A 22,694-nucleotide genomic window follows, 5' to 3' on the forward strand; every position below is an offset into this window, starting at 1 on the left:
ATCTCTCCGTTTGTTAGCGCCATCTTCGCTGGTCTGTAAAGATTTATTTTAAAGCCATTTTAGTTACTACATGCACACAAGGGTTGAACGTTGATCTGGATCGATATATCAATTCAATGATCAACGATCAATATCATCGATGCAAAGTGAAAACATTAATACAGATCTTTAAGATGCACCTTTATTCTGAAATTCCCACCTTATATTTACTTTTTATTAAATAGAAAAGTTTGGTTTTCATTTAAGTTTAGTTGCCTTTTGTGAGTTGATATTAGTTCAAGGATTGTGTTAAACGGGTAAATGGGCATGATATTGTCTCATATTAATCACTTAAATCTTATGGCAGAGTTTGTCATGAGAAATGATGGGATCGTTGTCAATAGAAATAATATCGTATTGTGATAAAACTTGTGATCTTAAAGTGTCAAAATTGATTATTTTTGGCTAAAATAGCAAGGTTGGTATTTGTTTTTCACAGTGTTCAAAGTACAAAACACTAATTTTCCACAAAACATCCCGACAACTTTAAGAAATTTCTTATCATTCAACCCATTTCCAATATAAATTACTATTAGTAGCTCTTACATGAAACAGAAGAGTTCGAATATTAGTACAATACCTCTTTTTATCTCAAACAACAAATACTCTCTGTAGATGCTTCAAAATAAGCAATAACCACATGGTGACTTATTGATTCAATTCAAGATTCAATAGTTTAACGCCATGCAACCAAGTTGCTAGGAATTTGGGACCTAAAATCACATTTATAGACTGATCTAAAAATGTTATGGTCAACTTAAAAAAAAAAAAAAAAAAAAGAAAAAAGAAATCACAGTATTGTACGGTTGATGACATAGATTTAGGTTTATGTTAAAGGTGTTCTATGTGATGGAATGCATTTTTTAGGCTACAACATTTTTTGTCACATACAGCAAACATCTCCTCACTATCTGCTAGCTGCCTGTCCCCTGAACACACTGTAAAAAACATCTCCTCACTATCTGCTAGCTGCCTGTCCCCTGAACACACTGTAAAAAACATCTCCTCACTATCTGCTAGCTGCCTGTCCCTGAACACACTGTAAAAACATCTCCTCACTATCTGCTAGCTGCCTGTCCCCTGAACACACTGTAAAAAACATCTCCTCACTATCTGCTAGCTGCCTGTCCCCTGAACACACTGTGAAAAAACGCAGTCTCTGTAGACAGCCCGGGCTCCACAAACGGGAACAAAAACAAACTGCGCCAATCTGAGCAACCAAACAGTGTTCCAGCCAATAACTGACAAGAAGGAGCTAGATGAGTCATGAACGCCCATTGTGGAAGTAGCCTACGTGCTAACGCTGCCAGCGGATAGCGAGGAGATGTTTGCTGAATGTGACGGAAAATGTTGTAGCCTAAAAAACGTGTCACATCACTTAGAGCACCTTTAAATAAAAACTGATAATTAAATGACATGACACATTTATGGTCGTGCTCTTAAGAACGGGGAACAATCTATCTCTGCGGCTTGTTGCATTGTGGGTAATGTAGGCGGTAGGTTTTGACAAGGAGGAAGAAGAATGTGTGGTGTAAAAGAAAAAATAGACAATATCTCTGGTTCTGCTGCATTAAGTACTGTTTTTTTTTGTGTTTATAAATAGTGCAAAGTAACTCAGGCCCTTATGTGGACAAACTTCCACAACACATGACTACATGAGACTTTGGAGGTGATAAAAAAGGCCAATCTTGTAATCATCACCGAGAAGCAGATGTAAATGTTACTTCCACAGACGGCCGCTTTTATTCACTGTAAATCTCAACACAAGATGTGTCCACGCTGCCACGCCGACTCCCCACCCCTCCACTAAGACCCCTCAGGTTTACCTGACGTTGTCTTCAGGCTCCGGCTCGCTGTCACTGTCCTCAGCTTTCCTCTTCATCGCCCGGTTGTCTGCGCTGCCGCTGGCCCCTGCTGACGGCTGGGCAAGAAAAATAAAAACAAACAGGAAACAAAGTACAACATGAAAACTCCGTTTTTAAATCAGTGCAACAACAAACTTCAAAAGCCATCTTACAAATTTAAAATATGTTCAAAAACTAATTTGATTTTGAGTAAATAAACCACGAGTTGTAGCAACCTACACTAGACAGAAAAGATCAGTCGGTCTGTATGCAACCTTCGCGTATCAAGAACGTTCACCCGATATACTTCACACTTGGCGCGTGTACTGATGGGAACACAAGGATGTCACGTGTCGAAGTTTATGGGATTTTGACACGGGACACATTCAATATAAATAAACTTTAAAAAAAAAAAGCAAACAATGTTCTGTGTAGCAGTGGGCTTCAGGGCTTTGGGATCCTACAGAGAAGCAGAGCATGTCATCCGCACCGGGCTTTTACAGAACTATTGCATTATGTGCTGTAACGACAGACATTTCAATCTAAAATTTATACCATACAGATAAAAGAAAAATATGTATGTATGAGTTTTCAGGATGGGTTGTATTTGACAGTGATGTTTATATGAGGATTATAAAACCTTTTTACTGAAAAGATGATTTCTCTACACTGCTGTCTGTCAGTGATTTATGTTTGAAGGAAGATGATAGAAAGAAAAAAAAAATAATCACAACTATAACTATTTAGCCTTCCATTTTCTGAAGCCTTTGTGCTCATTGTATTCATGTGGTAAAAACCCTATTGAGAACCTTTGGAGCAACCTCAAGCAAAAGATCTATGGGGGTGGGAGGCAGTTTGCATCAAAAAAGCAGCTCTGGGAGGCTATTCTGACATCCTGCAAAGAAATTCAAGCAGGAACTCTCCATCAACTCGCAAGTTCATGGATGCAAGAATTGTGAAGGTGATATCAAAGTTTTAACATTTAACTTGCCCTGTTAAGATGGGTTTGATTGAAATAGCTTTTGATTTCAGTAAATATGACCTAATGCTGCAAATTCAGCAAATGACCATTTTCAGTTCTTTACAACCTATACAATGCTTTGAAACTCTGTTGTGCATAATAATTTGGATAATTTAATAATTTTTTATTTTTAAATATAAAAAAATAAATAAATACTGTTTTCATTGGGTGGTTTGTTCAATGAAATTCGACTTATACACTAACGGTTGGTGACTTGAAAATTATACTAACTGTCATTTGCATCGACTATTTAGGAAAACCAGTGAAAAAAAAAATTTGCATAATAATTTGGAACACTGTACACGTACACACACACGTATGTATCTTACATTGCCACCATTCTTCATCGTGGCCTTCAGGAACTGAGCAGCATCCTGGAGAAAAAAATAAAAATTCATGTCCTCTCCAACACATCAATTCAAAATACTTTTGTAACATCTAAGTTTTATTGTCAGAATTCTAGGCATGATGTCTATATTATATTTCATAAGACTATTATTCTCATCAGCAACTCAGGATGACCTATACGTTTTGTGTACATTGCAAACGGATACTAATCTCTATAATCACGTAAGTAAAATACAATACTACTATAATAAAATACTTTAAATACTTTTGTTTTAAGAACCTGGAATTTGTCAGAATCATGTTCCAGATTTCCAGAGCTGCACAGTAACTCCATGTCTTATATAAACAACCTGTCGTACCTTGTTGTGCTGCATCCTCATGTCGTAGGCCTGGTGCCGTGCGTTCTGGACGGCCTCGGGTCGGTCTCTTCTCCCCAGGGCCTGAGGGGCAAACTGGCCCGTGGTCATGTAGGCGGGACCCCGCTGCTCTGCCTGCGAGAACATGGAGGTAAAAAATAAAAAACTAAAATAAAAAACTGTCATCCCTGTGAAAAAGTCAGTATATGAGCGATGAATATCCGATACACTGCAGCCGCTTAATCCTGTTTAGATACACAATCGCTTAAGAATTCCTCAAGTCTTGTTCATACAGTTTTTTTAGGTAATAGTAGCAGTTTCCATGAATGCCTGTCCAGACTTGTATAATGTATATAGTGAAGACTTTAAAGCAATTCACTCACCTTCATCCTCTTTCGTTTCTCTTTCATTCTTCTCTTAAAGCCTTCCTAAAAGAAAGAACATGTGAATCAATCACAGAAAGCAATTCATTAAGGCTGGAATAGAAATCATTACTACTGTGGTACACTGGACTGTCGTGTGATCCAAACAGCAGTTTCTGTCTCGGAGGGCTGGGGATCATTTAAACCTCAGTTTTGGAACCAAAACCGGCACAATACTTTTTGCATTATTTTATATTGAGAAATATATCAACCAAAAAAGGTTATTGTTGTCTTAAACAACCCTATTCTATTGTGCCGGTTTTGGTACCAAAAACTACTTTTCCCATGTCTTTGACAAATATAAAGCAAAAATTCTTGTCTAGACACAAGAAGTCCTGCAAGAACTTAAAATAGTTGAATAGTTGGCAAAACTTTGATTTAATTTAGAAACTCTTAGAATAACAATAAAAAAGGTACTTTAATTTAAATCACTTTGTGCTGCAGACACATTTCATCCCCTATCAAAAAAGGCTTAACACAACTTTATACTCTTAAAAAGGTCCTGTGACATGGTGCTCTTTGGATGCTTTTATATAGACTAGGGCTGCAACAATGAATCGATAAAATCAATAAAATCAATAAAATTTGATTACTAAAAAAGTTGGCAACGAATTTAATTATTGATTTGTTGTGTTGCAACTATTAGGCCACCTAGTCGCGGAGATAAAAAAAAAAAAAAAAAAGAGCAGAGCGGGGGTAGAGGAAATACGGAGAGAGACCGGAGAGACCCGTAACGTTGTTCTGAAACACTCGGCGGAGGCAGAGAAATCAGTACGACCCAAGTCATCCAAGGTGTGGGAGCATTTCAACCTAAAATCAAAAACGTGTTAATTGCAAGATAAGCAAAAGCAACACGGCATGGCACGGGCGCACCACGGTGATGAGTCAGCACCTAAAACGTAAACCTGTTGGAGTCCTTGATGAGGAGGAAGGGAGTTCAACAGCAGGGTAAAGTCACTACACTATCCTCCTTCTGTTCCGGTCTGAAGTGAGGAACGTACCGTCCCTCCAGTAGCTCTTCTGGTGCTGCTGTTTACTCGTTATCCAGCTGGCTAGCATGACAAGCTAGCGTTAGCTCGGTAATAACCGTAATAAAGCAGGGGGGGTATACTTTGCAAGACTAAAGACACGGTTTTATTCACTCGCCTTTTTTGGCCCATTAATTTTTCAATCTGTTATGTATATATTATGTTCTTTGTCTCATATCAGTTATTGTTGACAATAGGGGGGGGCAAGATGGAGGGTGGGGGTGTGGCCTTGACCAACTGCCACTGCTCATTTGAAAGCCATGATGTCTCTCTCTCATGGGTGGGCAAAGCAGAGAAAGGGGAGGTAACCTTTCCCCTTATGACCTCATAAGGAGAAGATTCCCGATCGGCCCATCTGAGCTTTCATTTTCTCAAAGGCAGAGCAGGATACCCAGGGCTCGGTTTACACCTATCACCATTTCTAGCCACTGGGGGACCATAGGCAGGCTGGGAGAACGCATATTAATGTTAAAAAACCTCAAAAGGGAAATTTTCATGCCATGGGACCTTTAACTTATAAGTCTATAAAATTAGCTAAAAAGGCTAATTATCTCTGTGTGAAGTTGCAGAAAGCTTACGTCGTCCTCTTTGCGTTTCTTGAAGATGTTGTCCTCAGCCACGCCCACCGCCTGCATGATCAGCTCCACCCTCTCCAGGTTGACGTAGCCATTCTCTGTTAGGTAGCCCTGAAGACAAACACCGACGGGGTTAGGTCAAAGTACCAGGGTCTGCTTTAAAGATAAATAATCCAGGAAGACACTGAACGGCACAAACATGTGCCGATACTCACTCCAGTTTTGTGCACAACGTCTTTGTAGATGTTGACCAGTCGATCTATCGCTCCCTCTCTGTAAGGAAAAAAATGCCATGAATAATTAAAGTTGTTAAGAATAAATTTAAATGAGAATCAGGATAGGACACTGAACCAACACCAAACTCCGATTTATCTTTAACAGCAGGAGAATATTTGGCTGCCCTCTCAGCCACTTTGGCAGCTAACCAACACACATTTGGAGCTCTATTTTATCCTCCTACAAATAAAAAAAGAAAAATATTGAAACAGATCAATAGAAGTCTGAGCTTCCGCCAGTTTTAATACTGATCAGTGTTGGAGGATAAAAGTTAAGCGTTGGCAGGATGACCACCACTATGAGAAGCTTAAAGAAAGCAGAAATATCAAAAAAATTATTGAGTTTGAAGGAAGCATCACAAAATCCTTTAAGTGTGTAAGTAAATGTATTATCACTCATTACTTTTTAAAGAGTTTTTAAAAAGGACCAACGGATACAACTGCTAACAACCGCTCTTATATTCAAACCAGCGTTCAGCATAAAAACGGCGTGTTGAAGCCCACCTGATCTCTAAGGACGGCAGGTGCGGCAGGAAGTCATTTCCCACAAAGAAGCACATGAATACCCAGTCGTCTACGCTCCTCTCGAAGTCAAAAGGAAACGGCAGGCTGGCCATGGTCAGCTCTCTGGCCAGGTACTGGAAACACGGAGGGAGGGAGGCAAGAATAAGTTAACCGCTAGGTGCTTTTATTTCTCAAGGCAAAAGATGGAAATTAACAAACATTGCAGTGCACCCTTCGGCAATTAAGTCACTTTTCAAAACAAAGGAAGCATGATAAACATGAAAAGATGTATTCCCCAAAGAAGATAAATATCGTACCTCGCGCAGCACACACAGTCTGATAAATATGAATTCCTGTTCAGAGACTGGCATCGTGTCCGCAAACTCATCGTGCTGAAAGGGAAGAAAACAGATCAATTCTCAAAGATATAATTTTAACACTAACATACAAATCATTGTCGCATAAACCACATTAAAATATACGTCAGACAGGAAGGTAAAAAGATGACAAGTTCACAAGATTAATTTTCCATTTATGTTGTGATCACTAAAATGTCCATATTGCTTCACAGCACTGGTTGACTTTTGCTGATTAAAACGAATCAATCAATCAGTAATCAATCACTACAAAATGTGTCCAGCCTAATGCAAAAAGAAAATATCTCACTGCTCTACTGTTTCTTTGTAGCTCCGGTACAGTGTAAAATATTCCATAGATATGGTATTCAAGTAAAAGTTCTGTTAGCATAACAACACTTCCTACTTCAGAAGTCCAAGCTGAGCTCACCTCTCCCTGTTTCTCTCTGGGCGCCCCCTGGCAATCTTTGATTTCGTGACCAATCTGTCCGCACAGCGCACACGGGCGGGGTTTGTTGGGTTTAAACTCCTCTCGGATGATGGTGAAGTTCGGCTCGTGGGTGGCCAGGCCCAGCATGATCAGGTCAGCTAATCAGTTGCCACACAAAGAAAAATATGTTATTTTAGGATGACAGAGTTGTTTACATCTTTCAAAGTAGTAGCAAACAAATAGGCATTACTTTTGGCTCATAACATTTAATTGTCTCATATTTTATTGAAGTTATTCATAATTTCTTTAAAAAACATTTCCAGACTGAAAGGTAAAGGCTTACCATCAGCTCCACACAGGCAGTGGTGTGTGTTGGGGTCGTGGTTGGGCTGAGCTGTCAAAGTGAATCACAAACATGGAGTTATTAATGAGTTCTACCGTTTGTGCACAGGTTTGGACATATTTTTGACCCTTAGATCAGAGTGTCAACATGACATTCAACAACACTTTCATCGTACTGTGTGTATCGGTGTGTAAATTCTGCCAGGTGAAAATAATGTGCGATATTCATTACGGTCTCATGTTCTGAGCTTTATAGGTTTTTGTGCATTTTAGATGCACTTTGTATTTGCTACTATCTTTTAGGTTATTTTATGTGCTGTAGTTGTTGTAAAGGTATGACTGTGGTAGGTGTTGTTTATTGTTTGTACCCTGCAACAGTATATGTGGTGTAATGAAATCCTTTGTATCACAATAGCATCAATTATTAAAGTGTATCAGTTCAAGGGAGCTGTACCTCTCTGTCTCCTGATGTAGTCCATAATCTTGTGTTCGCCTTCCCCGGGAACACTAGCATCAGACAGAAGGACCTGGATATAAAAAATAAAATAAAGTAACTGAAGGTTAGTGACCGAACACTGTCCATGACAACATACAACCAGGCAACATATTAACTGCCAAGAGCTGAAAGGTTAACATGGTTATTATGTTTAAGCTATCTGTAGCTAAGACCTGAACACAGGGTGAAAAGAGGAGCTGCAGCAATGTGCAGTACAACAAAAATATGGTGTTTTGTTGAAAATTAAACCATGTAAACCTATTCTGGTACAACAATTTAAATACAATTATGAACCTGAAAATGAGCATAACATGGGCACTTTAAAAGCCTGTGCAGCAAAGTTACACACACACACCGTGACATTTTTCCATCCTGGATCATTGCTGAGTCGGTCTGCGACGTAGTAGCGAAGACACTGTGCCAGGTTGTCCATGAACTCTGTTCCCTGGAGACAAAAGCAGTCACATCATGTAATTCTGCTTTTGCAAGTAAAACATAAAGGATATAAAAGTATCTTACACTTGGGGAAAACCAAACATGCAGTCAAAGTCAAAATACGTAAAAACTACTGATAAAAGATACTAAATAGCCAGGAGAAAAGACTGTAAAAAGACTTAACCCACTTACTGGAGTGATACAGTTGCTGTCAAACCTCTCTTTAATCTCCTCAGGTGGAAGATAACCTCCTGTAGAGGAAATATGACACATGAAGGGTTAACATAAAAAGACAGATAGTCACATAAATACACAGTGAAACATCTACCACAACTCAACAAGTATTAAATTTACTCAAGCAGAGTGAGTTCTGATTAATTCTGCTATTTTTAAGCCAGTGAATTTTTAAAAAGACTGGCCTAGGATTAAGGGAATGTTTCCCTTGTAAATTCTTCAGATAAATTAAACAACTGTGAAAGGGTGTAATATCACTGCACAAAGAGGCTCAAAAAGGGACAGATGAGTAAAGTGAAAAAGTAGCATAGCAGGTGTGTTTTATAGCCTGGAACTTTCTGTACAAGTTTGCCTAAAAGCCCTTAAAGAACACAATAAATGAGTCCCAGTATTTTCTGTGCTGGAGCTTAGAGAAAATATTGTCCTGCCAGGAGGAAAATGACACATAATGCTGCAATGCTCCGTACCACCTGAGGTATAGGTCAACATAAATTCTCCGTAGGAAAAAAAAACATCACACACACACACCTCTCTGAATGACCTCCTCCCTCATGCGAGCCTTCTCCTCTGTCAACTCCACTCCTTCTTTGGAGGCACGAAAGCGCCGAGAGCGCTGCTGGTTCATTTTGGCCCGCGGAGCCTGGTGGAGTTAAATCGGGTGTTAGTCCTACTGCACCGCAGCTGATTTCAGGTCAGTCATCAAAGCTGTTTCAATGTCTATATTAACCCAAATAACATTGGATCATTTTGAATGTGATAGATAAAAAGGAAACAACTATCCAGAAGGCGAACAAGCAATCAGCTTTAGTGAATTTCCAAAGGGCACATACAACATAAAGTAAGACAGCCAGTTGAGGCATACTCAACGTAATCACTCAAAATAGGTTACTTAAGCCATTGTGTGTTATCTGGAAATGTACTTCGAGGTCTCAGACCATGCTACACCATAGAGGCCACCCCGAAGGGTCCGTGCACCATCCTCCCCAATATAGTCCAAGAAGTGGTCCCAGATTTCGGAAAAGCACGTCTCTGAGCCAGAAGCATCGCAATTTTTTTTTAGCGTTATCGCAGTTTGTTTTCATAGTTGCAATTAATTGCCAACATTAGCTAAGGTCCTTAGTTATAGGATTGTCCAAATTTGTAAAAATAAGTGATTGTTGGTCAGACTGTTAAGCAAAATCTATGCTAGCTGCAGCGGTCACTTGTTGTTATAGCAACTTCAAACATCCTGGGCTGTAACTGCCTCAAATTTGTTTTTTTATCCTGGGCGCCCTAACCCTAGCTCACCTGGTAGAGCCCGGGCCCATATACAGAGGCTCAGTCCTCGACGCAGCGGCCGCGGGTTTAGCCCTTGGCTGCATGTCATTCTCTCTCACCTTTCATGTCTAAGCTGTCGTGTCACAAATAAAGGCCCAAAATGCCATAAAAATAATCTTTTATAATAAAAAAAAAAAAAAAGCATCCTGGGATACATTCAAAACTTTAATTTGTTTGAAAAAAGTAAAATATAAATACATATTTTTAAAATTTGACTTATGGAGACAATTATATTGTTAATCGCAATTATTTCTGAGACAATTATTTGCACAGCAACATCTGGAATTGTTACAGCTCTACCTTTAGTCAAAGTGAGTAGTGCCCTACCAGCCATGTTTGACCGTATGAAAAACAGTAGCTGACTGATGTGACCGATCAACTCTAATAAATGCTTGATTCTCTGGCAAATGTTTCAACAGGCTTTGTTTTGGTTTTGTTGTGGAGCCAAATCTCTCTCTGGCGGCAGGTTTCCGTCACTGAAAGTTACTTACCACTCCATCGATGGCCATGTAGAGAACTCTCCTGGGTCGAACAATGTTGAACAGACGGTCGATGTACTCGAAAATGGCGACCATCATCTCATCCTCATTTTTTGGAGCGGCTCTGTGGACAGCAGAGGTCAGAATGAGAAGCATGCTATGTGTGTTTCATAAAAAAAAAAAAAAAAAATGCTGTTTATATTTCCCGTTTGGTATGCGCAGATATCCTCTCTGTGAAACAATCCCACAGACCAACACTCAGATTTGCAGCTTTTACCATCTCAGCAACTATGTCTACCTATTATTGTTTGATTTGTGTTCATCAAAGTCCCATTATTTCTCTAAATGTTTTGAATTCAATGTCTAGAGCTGCAACTTCCTTGCACTTAATCTGTTGATTATTTTTCAGATTAATTTATTGTGTCAGATGTCGGAAAACAGTGAAAATTTGTATCACAATTCCCAGAGCCCACAATTACATCTTCGGTTTGCTTGCATTGTCTGACCAATAGTCCAAAACCCCAAAAACATCTAATTCACAAAAAAGGAGAGAGAAAAAAAAAAAAAAAAAAAAAACACCAAATCGCCACATCGGATAACCTAATGTAAATCTAACACCAGAATACATCATTGTGATCTTTCAGGGACAAATGTTTATCAAAACAGGTACCTATTTAAGTTTTTAAATCAGCTGGCAATATTTATGTATACGTATTCTTAAAAAAAAAAAAAAAAAAAAAAAAAAAAAAAAGTCAATCTCACAAGGATGATTTGTTCAACTTTTTCTATCATACCTAAAAGAAAAAAGCAGCCAAACCAAACCTTGACTTTATAGAAACATACAAATTGGCACTAAAACAGTGGTGTGGTCTATGAGATATGCAGGTATACACAGCATACCCACTAAGAAATCTCCAGGATTTCCATATACCCACTTAAAAATGTGCAATGATACGCAACAACATAGTTCTGTGACAGACCTTTCACTTCAGATATTTGTATTCACAAATACAGGGTCGAGTAACGGCACAGCAAACTAAACTAACACTGCAGAACACGCAGAGAGACTTTTCTCATCTTTCATCAACCCGCTCCTCACTGAGCGTAGTGACCGGGCCCAAATACCCCGCCTACACCAATGCCAGTATCCTCCCTTCACTGCACATTTAACACAAATATAAGTAGCCTATTTTATTATGCCCTTGTACTTTGGGGTCAACTTTTGGGATCCAGGTTAGGTCCCTGATGTCAAAGCCCCCTTACTGCTTTATATTCCATTATATTTAATATATTTTGAATGTCATCTGTGTTTTCTCATAGGATAAATAAAATGGTATTCCCACCATTAATGCATAAAAGTGTATCAGAAGTTTTTGAGAGAGAGAGAGAAAGAGAGAGAGCTGGGGCGATATAGAGAAAATCAGATATCACGATATTCTTCACCAAATACCTCGCTATCGATATTGCGTTGATATTCTAGGGTTGACAATTGGTACTTTAACAAAATATACTCACACTTAGATTTTAGATAAATAATCATCAGTAATGTGGATATAATGTCTAAGTAGGGAAAAGGCAAATAATAGAACAGCTACAACAGTCTGGTAAGTTCAGAAAAGTACATTACTTTACTGTAATGCAGCCTTTAAAACCAGGAAAAGACAACACTTAAGCCATATCACGATATGACGATACCCAAAAACTAAGACGATATCTAGTTTCATATCACGATATCGATATAGCACTATATATGTAGGTGTGTGGTACAGTAAACCCACCACAATACATTAGACTACACCACTGCACTAAAATAAATTGCAAACAAAGTGTAATGTGTAAAACAAAGTGTCCAAAGTGCGCAGAGAGGAGTTCCTACTTGTCTTCTGGATGTGTACAAGGGTGAATGATCCCGTTCATGTCCAAGTACAAGTTGTCGAATTCCACCTCGTTTGGGTTTGGCTTGGTCGTATCGACAGGAATACGGACTCCATTGCATTCTTTCCCCTGTGAAGATAAAACGGGACACCCAAACAATTCACTTTGTTTTAGAACAACAAAAAAATCGTTTTTTCCTTAAACATTTTTTTTCAAACATCTGTCAAACTCACTACACACACTTGAATTAAAACTGCGCAATTTTGTTAACAATCTTAGCTGGTTTCAACTGCTCTGCCAACCGTATTCCTGCAAGAGCGTCTCCCAAAAAGCAAAGCGTTTTTGGAGCGGTTCCTGCCGCCAGAAGTTCCGCGCGGTTAACTCAGCAGAGCGGAATCACTACACGTTTACGTGAGCGGCAACCGCTTCATACGCACCGTGATCAAAACCGCCTTTACATTACACTCGTTGAAATGACTAGGGACGGCGAGTTATCACCCGGCGACGTGAACGTCCATTTAAGACCCCATACGTACTTCGTGTCGTTGGTGACAAACCTAAACTTTCTAAACACAAAAACAAACACCTAGCTACGACGCGGCATAACGGCTGAGAAGACACATACCCGGCTGTAATCACTAAATAAGATGTATTTATGAAAACATCACTCCTTCAAATCTTCCCTCTAACGTTAACGCGACATGTAAACGTTCTCGGTTGCTAGCTAACATGCTATCTATCCACTTACCTTTTCCTCCACACAATGCACAATGATTGACGCATATTTTCGGCTAAGCCAACGGAAAAACGCCGGGACTCCCATCTCCGGTAAATATTCGCTTCTCTGTCAGCTTGTAAAAAAACAATGTGAACTCGTAACGGAACAGTTAAAACAGATGAATTAAAACACAAGAGTTGTTGTGGATGAGTGGCCTACATGCAGTTGGCCATCACCATGGCCATTATGTACAGTTTCCGGTTCATATCGGCTTTTTCCGGAGCATTACGGAGAGCAACATGTGCCCACAGCGACCCCAACGACCATAAACGGTACTGCAGTGGTCCAGAGTGCAGAAGAATCTGGAATAAGGTTTCAGATCCTTTACTTAAGTGAAAGTACTCGGTTGCAGTACAGGAAAAAAGTATAGGTAAAGTACTCAGAGAACAACATATTTAGATAAGACTATAGATTCTGAAAAGTGGAAACAGTGATGGATGAATAGAAATCATGTTGATGTTAAATCTCCTCTGCAGCTCAGGCTTATAGACTGTTAGTATTAATAATAATGATAAACAGTCTGTGCTCAGGCTGGGCAAAACTTCTCATTTTGAAGAACAAGCAGGACTCCCAGTACACTGTATCAAATGTTTGCAAAAACCCCAAAACATGTAAACAATTTGCTACTTCAGTTTTCAGTGAAAATGTAGCCCTATTGTAGGCCTGTATTTTAAATCAGAATTTGATTTATTTGTATATTAACTATTTACTACATTTCAGCATTTACATAGCTCCGTCTATTCATGTATATTGTGCTATGATTGATCAGCATCACTATCTAGTCCACACTTTACACAAAATGTACATTGACTCTTTACTTCATCTCAGCATTCTATTATTCATACAGTGTGTTGTGTTATTTCTGATTCTACCTCACTACCTAGACAAATATAGTATATTGACTCTTTACTATATTCTGCATTTAGACTGTTCATATTCACCATGTTAATACTGACCCACATCACTAACTAGATTACATCTTGCATTATCTGTATATTGACTTCACTCTCAGCACTCATATAGACTATCTATTTATATATACTGCATTATAACCACAATTTAATTTGCACAAACTGTATTCTGACTCTTTACTACATCTCAGCAATGTTATAGATTGTGTATTCATGTATATCATGTTATTACCTTTCCACTTTCGCATTTTCCATCGACGTAATTACACCTCACTTTGCGCCGGCTTTGAACTGCCTACTTAATCTGTATATTTGTACCCTATGTATATTTTGTTTTCTTGTACAATGTTGAATGTGAAACTATATGTTGTCTTTTACGCTTACACTTTTCTTGGCCAGGTCGCTGTTGCAAATGAGAACCTGTTCTCAACGGCCTCCCTGGTTAAATAAAAAATAAAAAAAATTGCACTGGTCAATATTGAGTTTTTGCGCTATTTTGCTTCCATAACATAAGGGTTTTAACAGAGGTGTTTTCCATATACAGTATCTTTCAGAGCCTGATTTATAAATTTGATTCTGTTTGAGCCTTGCAGGCTCATTTACAACTGCAATTGTGTTGTGGTTGAATCTCCATCATCCAGTCTGATGTTACATAATGTTCCTTTAATGGGGACTCTCTGAACAGATGCCCTCTCGCTTCCCAACCCTGCAACACCACATTTAAGGTGAATTAGATTTTTTTTTCTCTCCCTCCTATTCTCTCTGGTTCATGCAAGGGGGGGGGGATGGAGGGAGAGAGGGCCATTAGCCTCCTCTCTTCAGGCAGGGTGGGTCTGACATCAACACTGCAGTATTATTACTGCAAATAGCTGCTGATGGAAAACACTTGGCCTGCTCCGACGGGCCATTTCCATAAACATTTACGCTAGAGTTGCAGGTAATAGGACGAAGCCATCATTTCAGTGTTTCTGAATCTGATGCAAATTGAGAAAAACCTCTCTCAGACTGAGGTGTTAAGCTCAGGAATGTGACATGAAAACACATTTTGACAGCTGCAGACGATGCATTTACTGAATTCATGTAAAAAAAAAAAAGTATACACGCGGACTCTGTGCCTTGGCCCGCTGCAGACTCATTTCCATAAAGTCCTTGTTGATTAAAAAGTTGCAAATTGAATTCTCCCAAAACAAACATCGCCCTCAAGTTGCAGTTTTAGGATTCCAGGAGTTCCAACAGGATTAAACCAAATCGAATGCTGCAGGTTTTCTCAGTTTAGTGGTTGGTCTGTATGTGAGCTGATTTCTCTGGTATTCCCTGACTTGATTTCCTCCAACATGAAGATGACTTAAAGAGAGAGAGCGCCCTCACCTGGTAGATCATCACTATTATAAGCTGAATGATCTCCACTCCAGCCTCCATGTGTGTGTGTGTGTGTTTGGCTTTGGCATTTGTCCAACACGTCTCCATTTCTTATGTGTGTTTTTCCAGCTGTTTCACTGGCTAACATAAACTGCAAAAGTATGTGAATATTCTGTAAATATCCATCTCATGTAGGCCTATAGACTACTATAATCAATCATTTAATTAACATATTGACTTGTACAGTCCATACAAAGTTAAAGTTAAATCTCAGGAGTTAAATTAATAACATTTACAATTGCATTATTATAATGACTCCATTCAGAACTGAGAAATAATAGCGTAAAAGCAGCACACGAGGCCTCTGCTTGTTCACACACACACAAACACACACACACACACACACACACACACACACACACACACACACAGAGGCATTGAATCTGAACCAAAACAAGTTTCTGAGGATGAATTTGGCACAAAGATGCCGTTGCAGCTCTCGCTTAAGTATTCAAACAACATTTAATCCCATTTAATCTGCGATCCAGGAGTTGATTTGCGTTAATGCTCACACACCAGGAGCTTCAGCACTTTTACACACCAGATATGAATCATCTGATTATTAAGAAGTTTAATAAAAGAGCTCGTCGAGGGAGAAAAAAAAAAATCTCTTTTTCCGTCCAATTCAAACTGCAGTGTAGTTTCATGCTAACAAAGCTGCCGGCTAACCACGTTAGCGCTCCTTCCCCCTCGCGCCTTTGATTAGCTGCTGATCCCTTTAGCCTGCACATGAAAAGCTCAGCAGGACTTCACATAATATAATGCAGCAATTTGTGTCTCCGGGGTTGTGATGTGTCCTCGGGCGGCCCGCAGAATGTCTTCACATCTGAGCCTCTTTGAGTCCGTTTCTGCCCATTGTGCTGCAGGAAGAAAGAGTTTTTCATCCCTCCTTTAAAACGACTTACATTTTACTTATAATTTCTTCCTAGGGGACAGTGTGATTGGTGCCATTTTGTTTTTGTTTGTTTGGGTGGAAAAACTTGACTACCATCTTATAGGAACCAGACTTTTTTGCATCTCCTTGTAGTCTTTACACATCTCTCTATTGTCTGGGGTCTCTTTGCAGTTGTTGTGTGTGTCTTTGTAGTCGTTTTTTGTAGTAATGGTTTTGTGTAGTCCTGTAACAATTATTACACAATTGTCTAATTGTAAATCTTTGTTTTTACATAATCCCGGTTTCTTTGTTTAACCGTAATTAATTGCTAACATTAGCTAAGGTCTTAAGGCCCAGTTGTTGATTTTGTTTACATATGCCAATTTTGTAAGCGACTATTGGTTGGACTATATATTTTTATTATTACTTCAATAAGTTGTTGGCACTTGTTCTTATACATGTTCATAGCAACAGAAATTACAAGGGGGGGGGAGGTACAGTTAGAAAAAAATGTTTTATGATAATAAAGAGGCGTGGTTTATTTCATATATTATGTATTTGTGTTATTACATTATCTGGGTCACATAACAGGTAAATAACCAAAATATGTATCCTGGGATTCATTCAAAACTATCATTTGCTTTTTAAAATTATAAATACATAAATATTTTTTTTAAATTTGACTGAAAGAGACAATTATGTTGTTAATCACAATTATTTCTGAGACAATTAATTGTACAGCAACATTTGGAATTGTTACAGCTCTAGTTTTGCGTCTCTTTGTGATTATTTTGAAGTGGTTTTGTGTCTCTTTAGGGTTACTTTGTAGCCTGGAAATCCAGACCCAAATCCGAAAGATTAAGGGTCTGGCACTGAGTAATGAAAATGGCCCAACTTGAGGGGCGGCACCAAGCATGCATTTGAAGATCTCACTGCACGCAATTGGCTAACACTACGACCAATCACAACAATACACGTGGTGACGTATCCAGAACCCCATACGCTTATGGTGCGTTCTTTTTGTCCACCAAAGTCGATTTAGGAGTCGTTTTCCGGAGTTACGAACCGGAAGTTGCAAAAAGAACACCACTGAGGTCGTATATATACGACTCGTCAAGTCGGCTGAACTCAGAGGACCCGGAGTTCACTTTCAAAGATGGCTACGTCGTGCATCACACGTAGTAAACATTGTGGTTTTCTACAATTTTAAGCACTTTTGTCTTTGTTGTAACCAAATGAAGAAGTCGTACACATAGCACTGTACACTGCTACCTATAGACATGTCTCTACAGTCTTATTAGGAGTTAAACATAGTGCTGTATACTGCTACCTATAGGCATGTCTCTACAGTCTTATTAGGAGTTAAATACCGCCTTATTAGTTATTTTGTAGCTTGTGCAGCTGAAATTGGCTGGAGACGCTCGGTTGCTATGTGACAACAATGGCTTTAAGTCGAGTCTTGAGCAGAAAGCAGAGCAGTAGCCTAACGTTAACATTAATCAAGACGGAATTTTCATGTATCAAACTGTGAAATATATTTGTGTAATATGTCAATAACTGGGTGAATAGAATCCTAAATGTTACTAAAAATGTTACAAAAATCCATCTTTTCTCCGACTCGTAGTATTGTGTGACAAAAAGAACGCAACAACCCGCGGTTATTCGTTTTTCAACATGGATGTGACGTCACACTCGAGCTACTAGTCGCGATTACAAGACAAAAAGAGCTAACTGGTAGATTAAACTCTTAGCTACCAGAGGAGCTAACTGGTAGATTAAACTCTTAGCTACCAGAGGAGCTAACTGGTAGATTAAACTCTTAGCTACCAGCAGAGCTAACTGGTAGATTAAACTCTTAGCTACCAGCAGAGCTAACTGGTAGATTAAACTCTTAGCTACCAGAGGAGCTAACTGGTAGATTAAACTCTTAGCTACCAGAGGAGCTAACTGTTAGATTAAATTCTTAGCTACCAGTGGAGCTAACTGGTAGGTTAAACTCTTAGCTACCAGAGGAGCTAACTGGTAGATTAAACTCTTAGCTACCAGAGGAGCTAACTGGTAGGTTAAACTCTTAGCTACCAGAGGAGCTAACTGGTAGATTAAACTCTTAGCTACCAGCGGAGCTAACTGGTAGATTAAACTCTTGCCGTATCTGGTCGGCAAAACAGCAAAAACTTTCTTCTTGCAAAGGAACGTTTCAAGCGTCTTCTTCTGGTCCTCTTTCAGATAAAAAGCCAAGTCTAACTCCTTCATTGTAGCAGCCAAAGCTGTTTCAAACCACTGCTGTTCATCCGTAGCCATCTTGCAATGTTTACTAATGACTTGGACGTCGGAACGTTGTCGTCATCTGTTTAGCTCGCCTCTGGCCCTTCTATATCAGATACACCTATGTGATTGGTGCAGCTCGGCTACGAGGGCATAGTTAATGAGCATCATTACTGAATGCCAGAGGGACTCGCTGAGCAAATTCAAATTGTGCTCTTGCGAGAACTCTGGATTTCCAGGGTAGTTGTTTTGTATCTCTTTGCAGTAATGTTTAGGTGGTTTGGGTCTCTTCGTAGTCATTTTATGTTCCTAAGTTTCATCCTCTGTACAAAAGTTCGTGACAATCAATCCAATAGTTGTCGAGAGATTTCAGCAAGTCCTAAACACCTCTCAATCAAACACCACCTTTCCTGTTTTGTAATTTTCCAGCTCATTTCCTTTCCTTTCATTTATTTTTTAGTCATGTGTGTGTTTGTTTACTCGCGTTTTAAACTGAGTAAAAACATCCTTGATCTCCATTATGGACGCCGCAGGTTATGTTGACGGAGCAGCCGCCGCCACAGTCCCAAACCCAAACAGTAATAGGATCAGTGGTGAGTGTGCTAATTGAAAAGGCAACGCCGCTCGGATGATGTGAAACACTCTTGGCAGAGGTAAAGCGCTTTAATTGAGCTAAATTTGTCTCAATGAAGGCGCTCACTTAAAAGCGAGAGCCGGGCCTGGCAGCGGGCCAGGTGAGACGCAGCGGCGAGGGGTCCTTATACCTGCACATTAGAGAAGAAGGCATTTTAATAACAACACACACATACTCCCCCCTCCTCCTCCTCCCCTGTTAGCATCTCACTGGAGTGGGACTCAATTATTGTTAATGGAAGTTCACCGCACATTTTCAAATGGGAGCTCTCGTCTGCTGCAGATCTGTAACGCTGAGTCTCAGTTACACAAACATTTCTCAAATGGTCAAATGCAGGAATAATCTTACTGGTGAAGTTAAACATTAGTCAGACAACCCAGAACAAAAATGTCCCGCTGTTGTTTTCTCTGTTGCAAAGTTTACAGACACATCTGGCAACTTATGCCTACCAGACACTAGAAGACTGGACAGTTTGGAAAAGACTAAAGTCTGGCACCATCTCATCTCACATCTAGGGCCCTATTTTAACGATCGAAGCGCACGGCATGAAGCGCATGGCACAGGCGCGTTTAGGGCGTGTTCAAATCGACTTTAGCTAGTTTGACGGCAAAAAGGGTCTGTGCGCCGGGCATATGGTTCTAAAGGGTTGTACTTAGTGTCTTCATTAATTCGTAGGTATGTTTTGGGCGTAACATGCGATAAACCATTCAGAGGGTCATCTCCCATTCCCTTTAAAAGCCAGGCGCGTTTGGACCTTGGCGCATTGCTATTATGATGGCGGATTAGCACCGTAATATTTTTATTTTTAATCTTTTGCATGTTTGTGTGCTACTGCGCTTCCCTGTGTGTGTCTAACAAGCATAGTGTGTTTAACAAGCATAGTGTGCGCGCTGTGCATAAGCCTAGGCACATTTTACTAATGCTAGTGCTGTTAAAATAACAATGAAATGCTGCATTATTGACTTAAGACCAGGTTTTTGTTGGTCAATTGTAGATAAGATAGCAATACGCCAAGAATGCACCTGAATGCACCTCCCTGTAAGACCAGCACGCCCATGGGCGCAGGTGCATTTGCTATTTAAACGACGCCGGCGCTGGATGGGAAATTGATAACTGCGTCGGTCTTAAACTAGCAAAGACTCAGGCTTTGCGCTGCGCTGCTGTGGGTGCAAGATAGGGCCCGAAATGTTAAAGACTGTAATAATATGTAAAAACTGAGATCTTGCAGGGTCACACACATTGCAAGACTACAACTAGATTCATTTTGAAAGATTTAACCAAGCTAGCTAGCTACCGCTAGCATTAGCTGGTAACTTGAGGGAAAGTTTGCAGATTTTCTGTTCTTCCGTCCATGCAGATGAATGTCTCCAGTACCTGGAGGGCCGCATTTACCCGCCGGTAAAACTTCCCGTTGGATAACGCGCTTCAGAAGGATCTCAATCTCATCCCCACCTACCCCAGGTAAACATCCCAGGGAAGGTGGACCTCGGCAGTACGTTTGCTTTTTTGAAACGTAAACTTTTTTGAAACGTAAAGGAAAAACTTCTCCTTTTTTAGCGGGACTGTTGTCATGTATACTTAGCCTTAGTTTCTTAGTTGTGAGACAAAAACGCTCTCTGTCCCCTCTAGAGTTCTAGCTCCTGTAGCAGAACTAATCTCCGTCCATATTTAGACGTCTGACAACACATATCACATGACCATTCACACCCACTGGGCATGTGTGTGCCGGTGTAAACAGGAAGCAGGTTGTCTGACGTTACTCTGCGGTTGAAAATCATGGATGTAAAAGTTACAAAATACAGAAAATACTTTGGAGAAAGAACAACAACGGTGAAAAGTAAGAGCAGGGATTTATTAGCTTAGACCGACGACGAGGTGGAACTATTACTGAAAGGTCTGTAAGCCTACCTAACTGATAAGACTGACTGACGTGTGTCGTCGTTTCCAAAGGTCTCCGTCTAGACTAAAAGCAGCCCCGGAGTTTTCAAACCAAAACGGGGGCAGCAGTGTTTCCAAATGTCTCAGTTTTAGAGGCTTGGAAACACTGGAGTAGTGTGGACGTGAGGCTCTAACATAGCAAAAGATATTCATTTTTAAACCAAAACGTAGCAATGTAGCCTCAGCATCATTGTTAGAATGTCAGTACATTTACTTACGTACTAATTTGAGGTACTTTACCTGAGTATTTCCATCTTCTGCTACCTCATACTTCGACTCCACAAGGCCTACGTCTCAGAGACAAATATTGTACTTTTTCCCACTACATTTATTTGAGAACTTTGATTACTTTGCAGATTCCGGGTTTTACAAAGAAACATAGGTGGAAAAAGTACTCAGATCTTGTACTTAAAGGGATATTTTGCCGATTATAATCCAGCTCTGTGTCATCTTTGTGTGGGCAGTGGGTTTAAATGAACAGATTTTGGCTTCCCTCCGTGGAACCAGTGCACGGACCTAGGAGCAGCCGACTGACAATACATCCATGGGACAAAACCTTTTGTGTTTGGAGCCTCTGAGAGTCTTTTCATACTTTAGACTATGATTTATTCTCATAAATGAAGAATTGAATATTTTTCATGACCTCAAGCCAAGAATGTTTAACATCTTTTGGTTTCACCAGAACTCGTTTAATGCCTTTGTCCTTGGCAACAGGTCGTTAGGCTCCGATGTCTTTTTTCATTGCTCAAAATAGACTGCAGACTGGATTACATGATGAACAGTGATTCAAAAGACATCCCATCGATGATACTTCCCCCAAACAACAGAGCAGCTCAGGCCTTGGAAAACATAATGCAGTTAAACAGGAGAGGGCACTTGAAGTAAGAGCTCTCATTAAATGCATCACATGGTTAGTTTTTATTTGTTTATACTCGTGTTTGGCAGCTTTTTAGCTCACTGAAAACATTGTTCTTTCTCCAGATGTATAGAAACAGATATCATAATGCACAATGTGTGTGTGTGTGTGTGTGTGCCCTGCTGTAGAAGAAATTACAACAGACGTTCGTGAAGATTAATCGAATGTTTGGTGTAACATTTGGTTTAACATTTTTGATTCCTCTTTTTATTATTATATTGGCTGTTTTTGTATAAGATAAATGCTGATGGTAGAAGGTGCAATATCTAGATGCTGCTACTGAGGTGTATCAGAAATTTCAGTTTACAGCAAAGTACTGATATTATTTTATTGGAATTATTTTTATTATTATAACTTTAGCTTTTGTGATAAATGTTCTGTGTTTGACTGTTCAATGTTCGACGCTTATCAAAAGAAAAACACTTATTGCTGGCAGTTCATATCTACTGTATGTTCTCATCCCTGCATAAGAACATAGAGCAGTTTTGATGGTGTCTCATGTTATAATGCTCCATGACATGTTTTATCTGTTACACAGGGAATATTGAACCTTAGCTGAACTTTTAAAAACAAATCGCAAATC

The 22,694-nt window shown here is 39.6% G+C and overlaps 1 protein-coding gene across 3 annotated transcripts in view; it reads right to left on the reverse strand.

The window, feature by feature from the left end:
• The window catches only part of xrn2 (5'-3' exoribonuclease 2), a 49,933-nt gene extending 36,574 nt beyond the window's left edge, over positions 1–13,359 (reverse strand). For all 3 annotated transcript variants that reach the window (XM_028605633.1, XM_028605632.1, XM_028605634.1), the window contains exons 1-17: positions 13,125–13,359; positions 12,378–12,505; positions 10,514–10,625; positions 9,234–9,345; positions 8,664–8,722; positions 8,392–8,481; positions 7,995–8,067; positions 7,542–7,592; positions 7,199–7,356; positions 6,730–6,804; positions 6,413–6,546; positions 5,849–5,906; positions 5,637–5,744; positions 3,992–4,036; positions 3,612–3,743; positions 3,234–3,278; positions 1,866–1,960 (exon numbers count right to left, since the gene is read on the reverse strand). In XM_028605633.1, the coding sequence (XP_028461434.1) occupies positions 1,866–1,960; positions 3,234–3,278; positions 3,612–3,743; positions 3,992–4,036; positions 5,637–5,744; positions 5,849–5,906; positions 6,413–6,546; positions 6,730–6,804; positions 7,199–7,356; positions 7,542–7,592; positions 7,995–8,067; positions 8,392–8,481; positions 8,664–8,722; positions 9,234–9,345; positions 10,514–10,625; positions 12,378–12,505; positions 13,125–13,199 (1,550 nt within the window). In that variant the 5' untranslated portion in view covers positions 13,200–13,359. The remainder of the gene's footprint in view (positions 1–1,865; positions 1,961–3,233; positions 3,279–3,611; positions 3,744–3,991; positions 4,037–5,636; positions 5,745–5,848; positions 5,907–6,412; positions 6,547–6,729; positions 6,805–7,198; positions 7,357–7,541; positions 7,593–7,994; positions 8,068–8,391; positions 8,482–8,663; positions 8,723–9,233; positions 9,346–10,513; positions 10,626–12,377; positions 12,506–13,124) is intronic.
• Between the last annotated feature and the right edge of the window lie 9,335 nt (positions 13,360–22,694).

Source organism: Perca flavescens, chromosome 18 (genome assembly GCF_004354835.1).
Source record: "Perca flavescens isolate YP-PL-M2 chromosome 18, PFLA_1.0, whole genome shotgun sequence".
Classification (NCBI taxonomy): domain Eukaryota; kingdom Metazoa; phylum Chordata; class Actinopteri; order Perciformes; family Percidae; genus Perca; species Perca flavescens.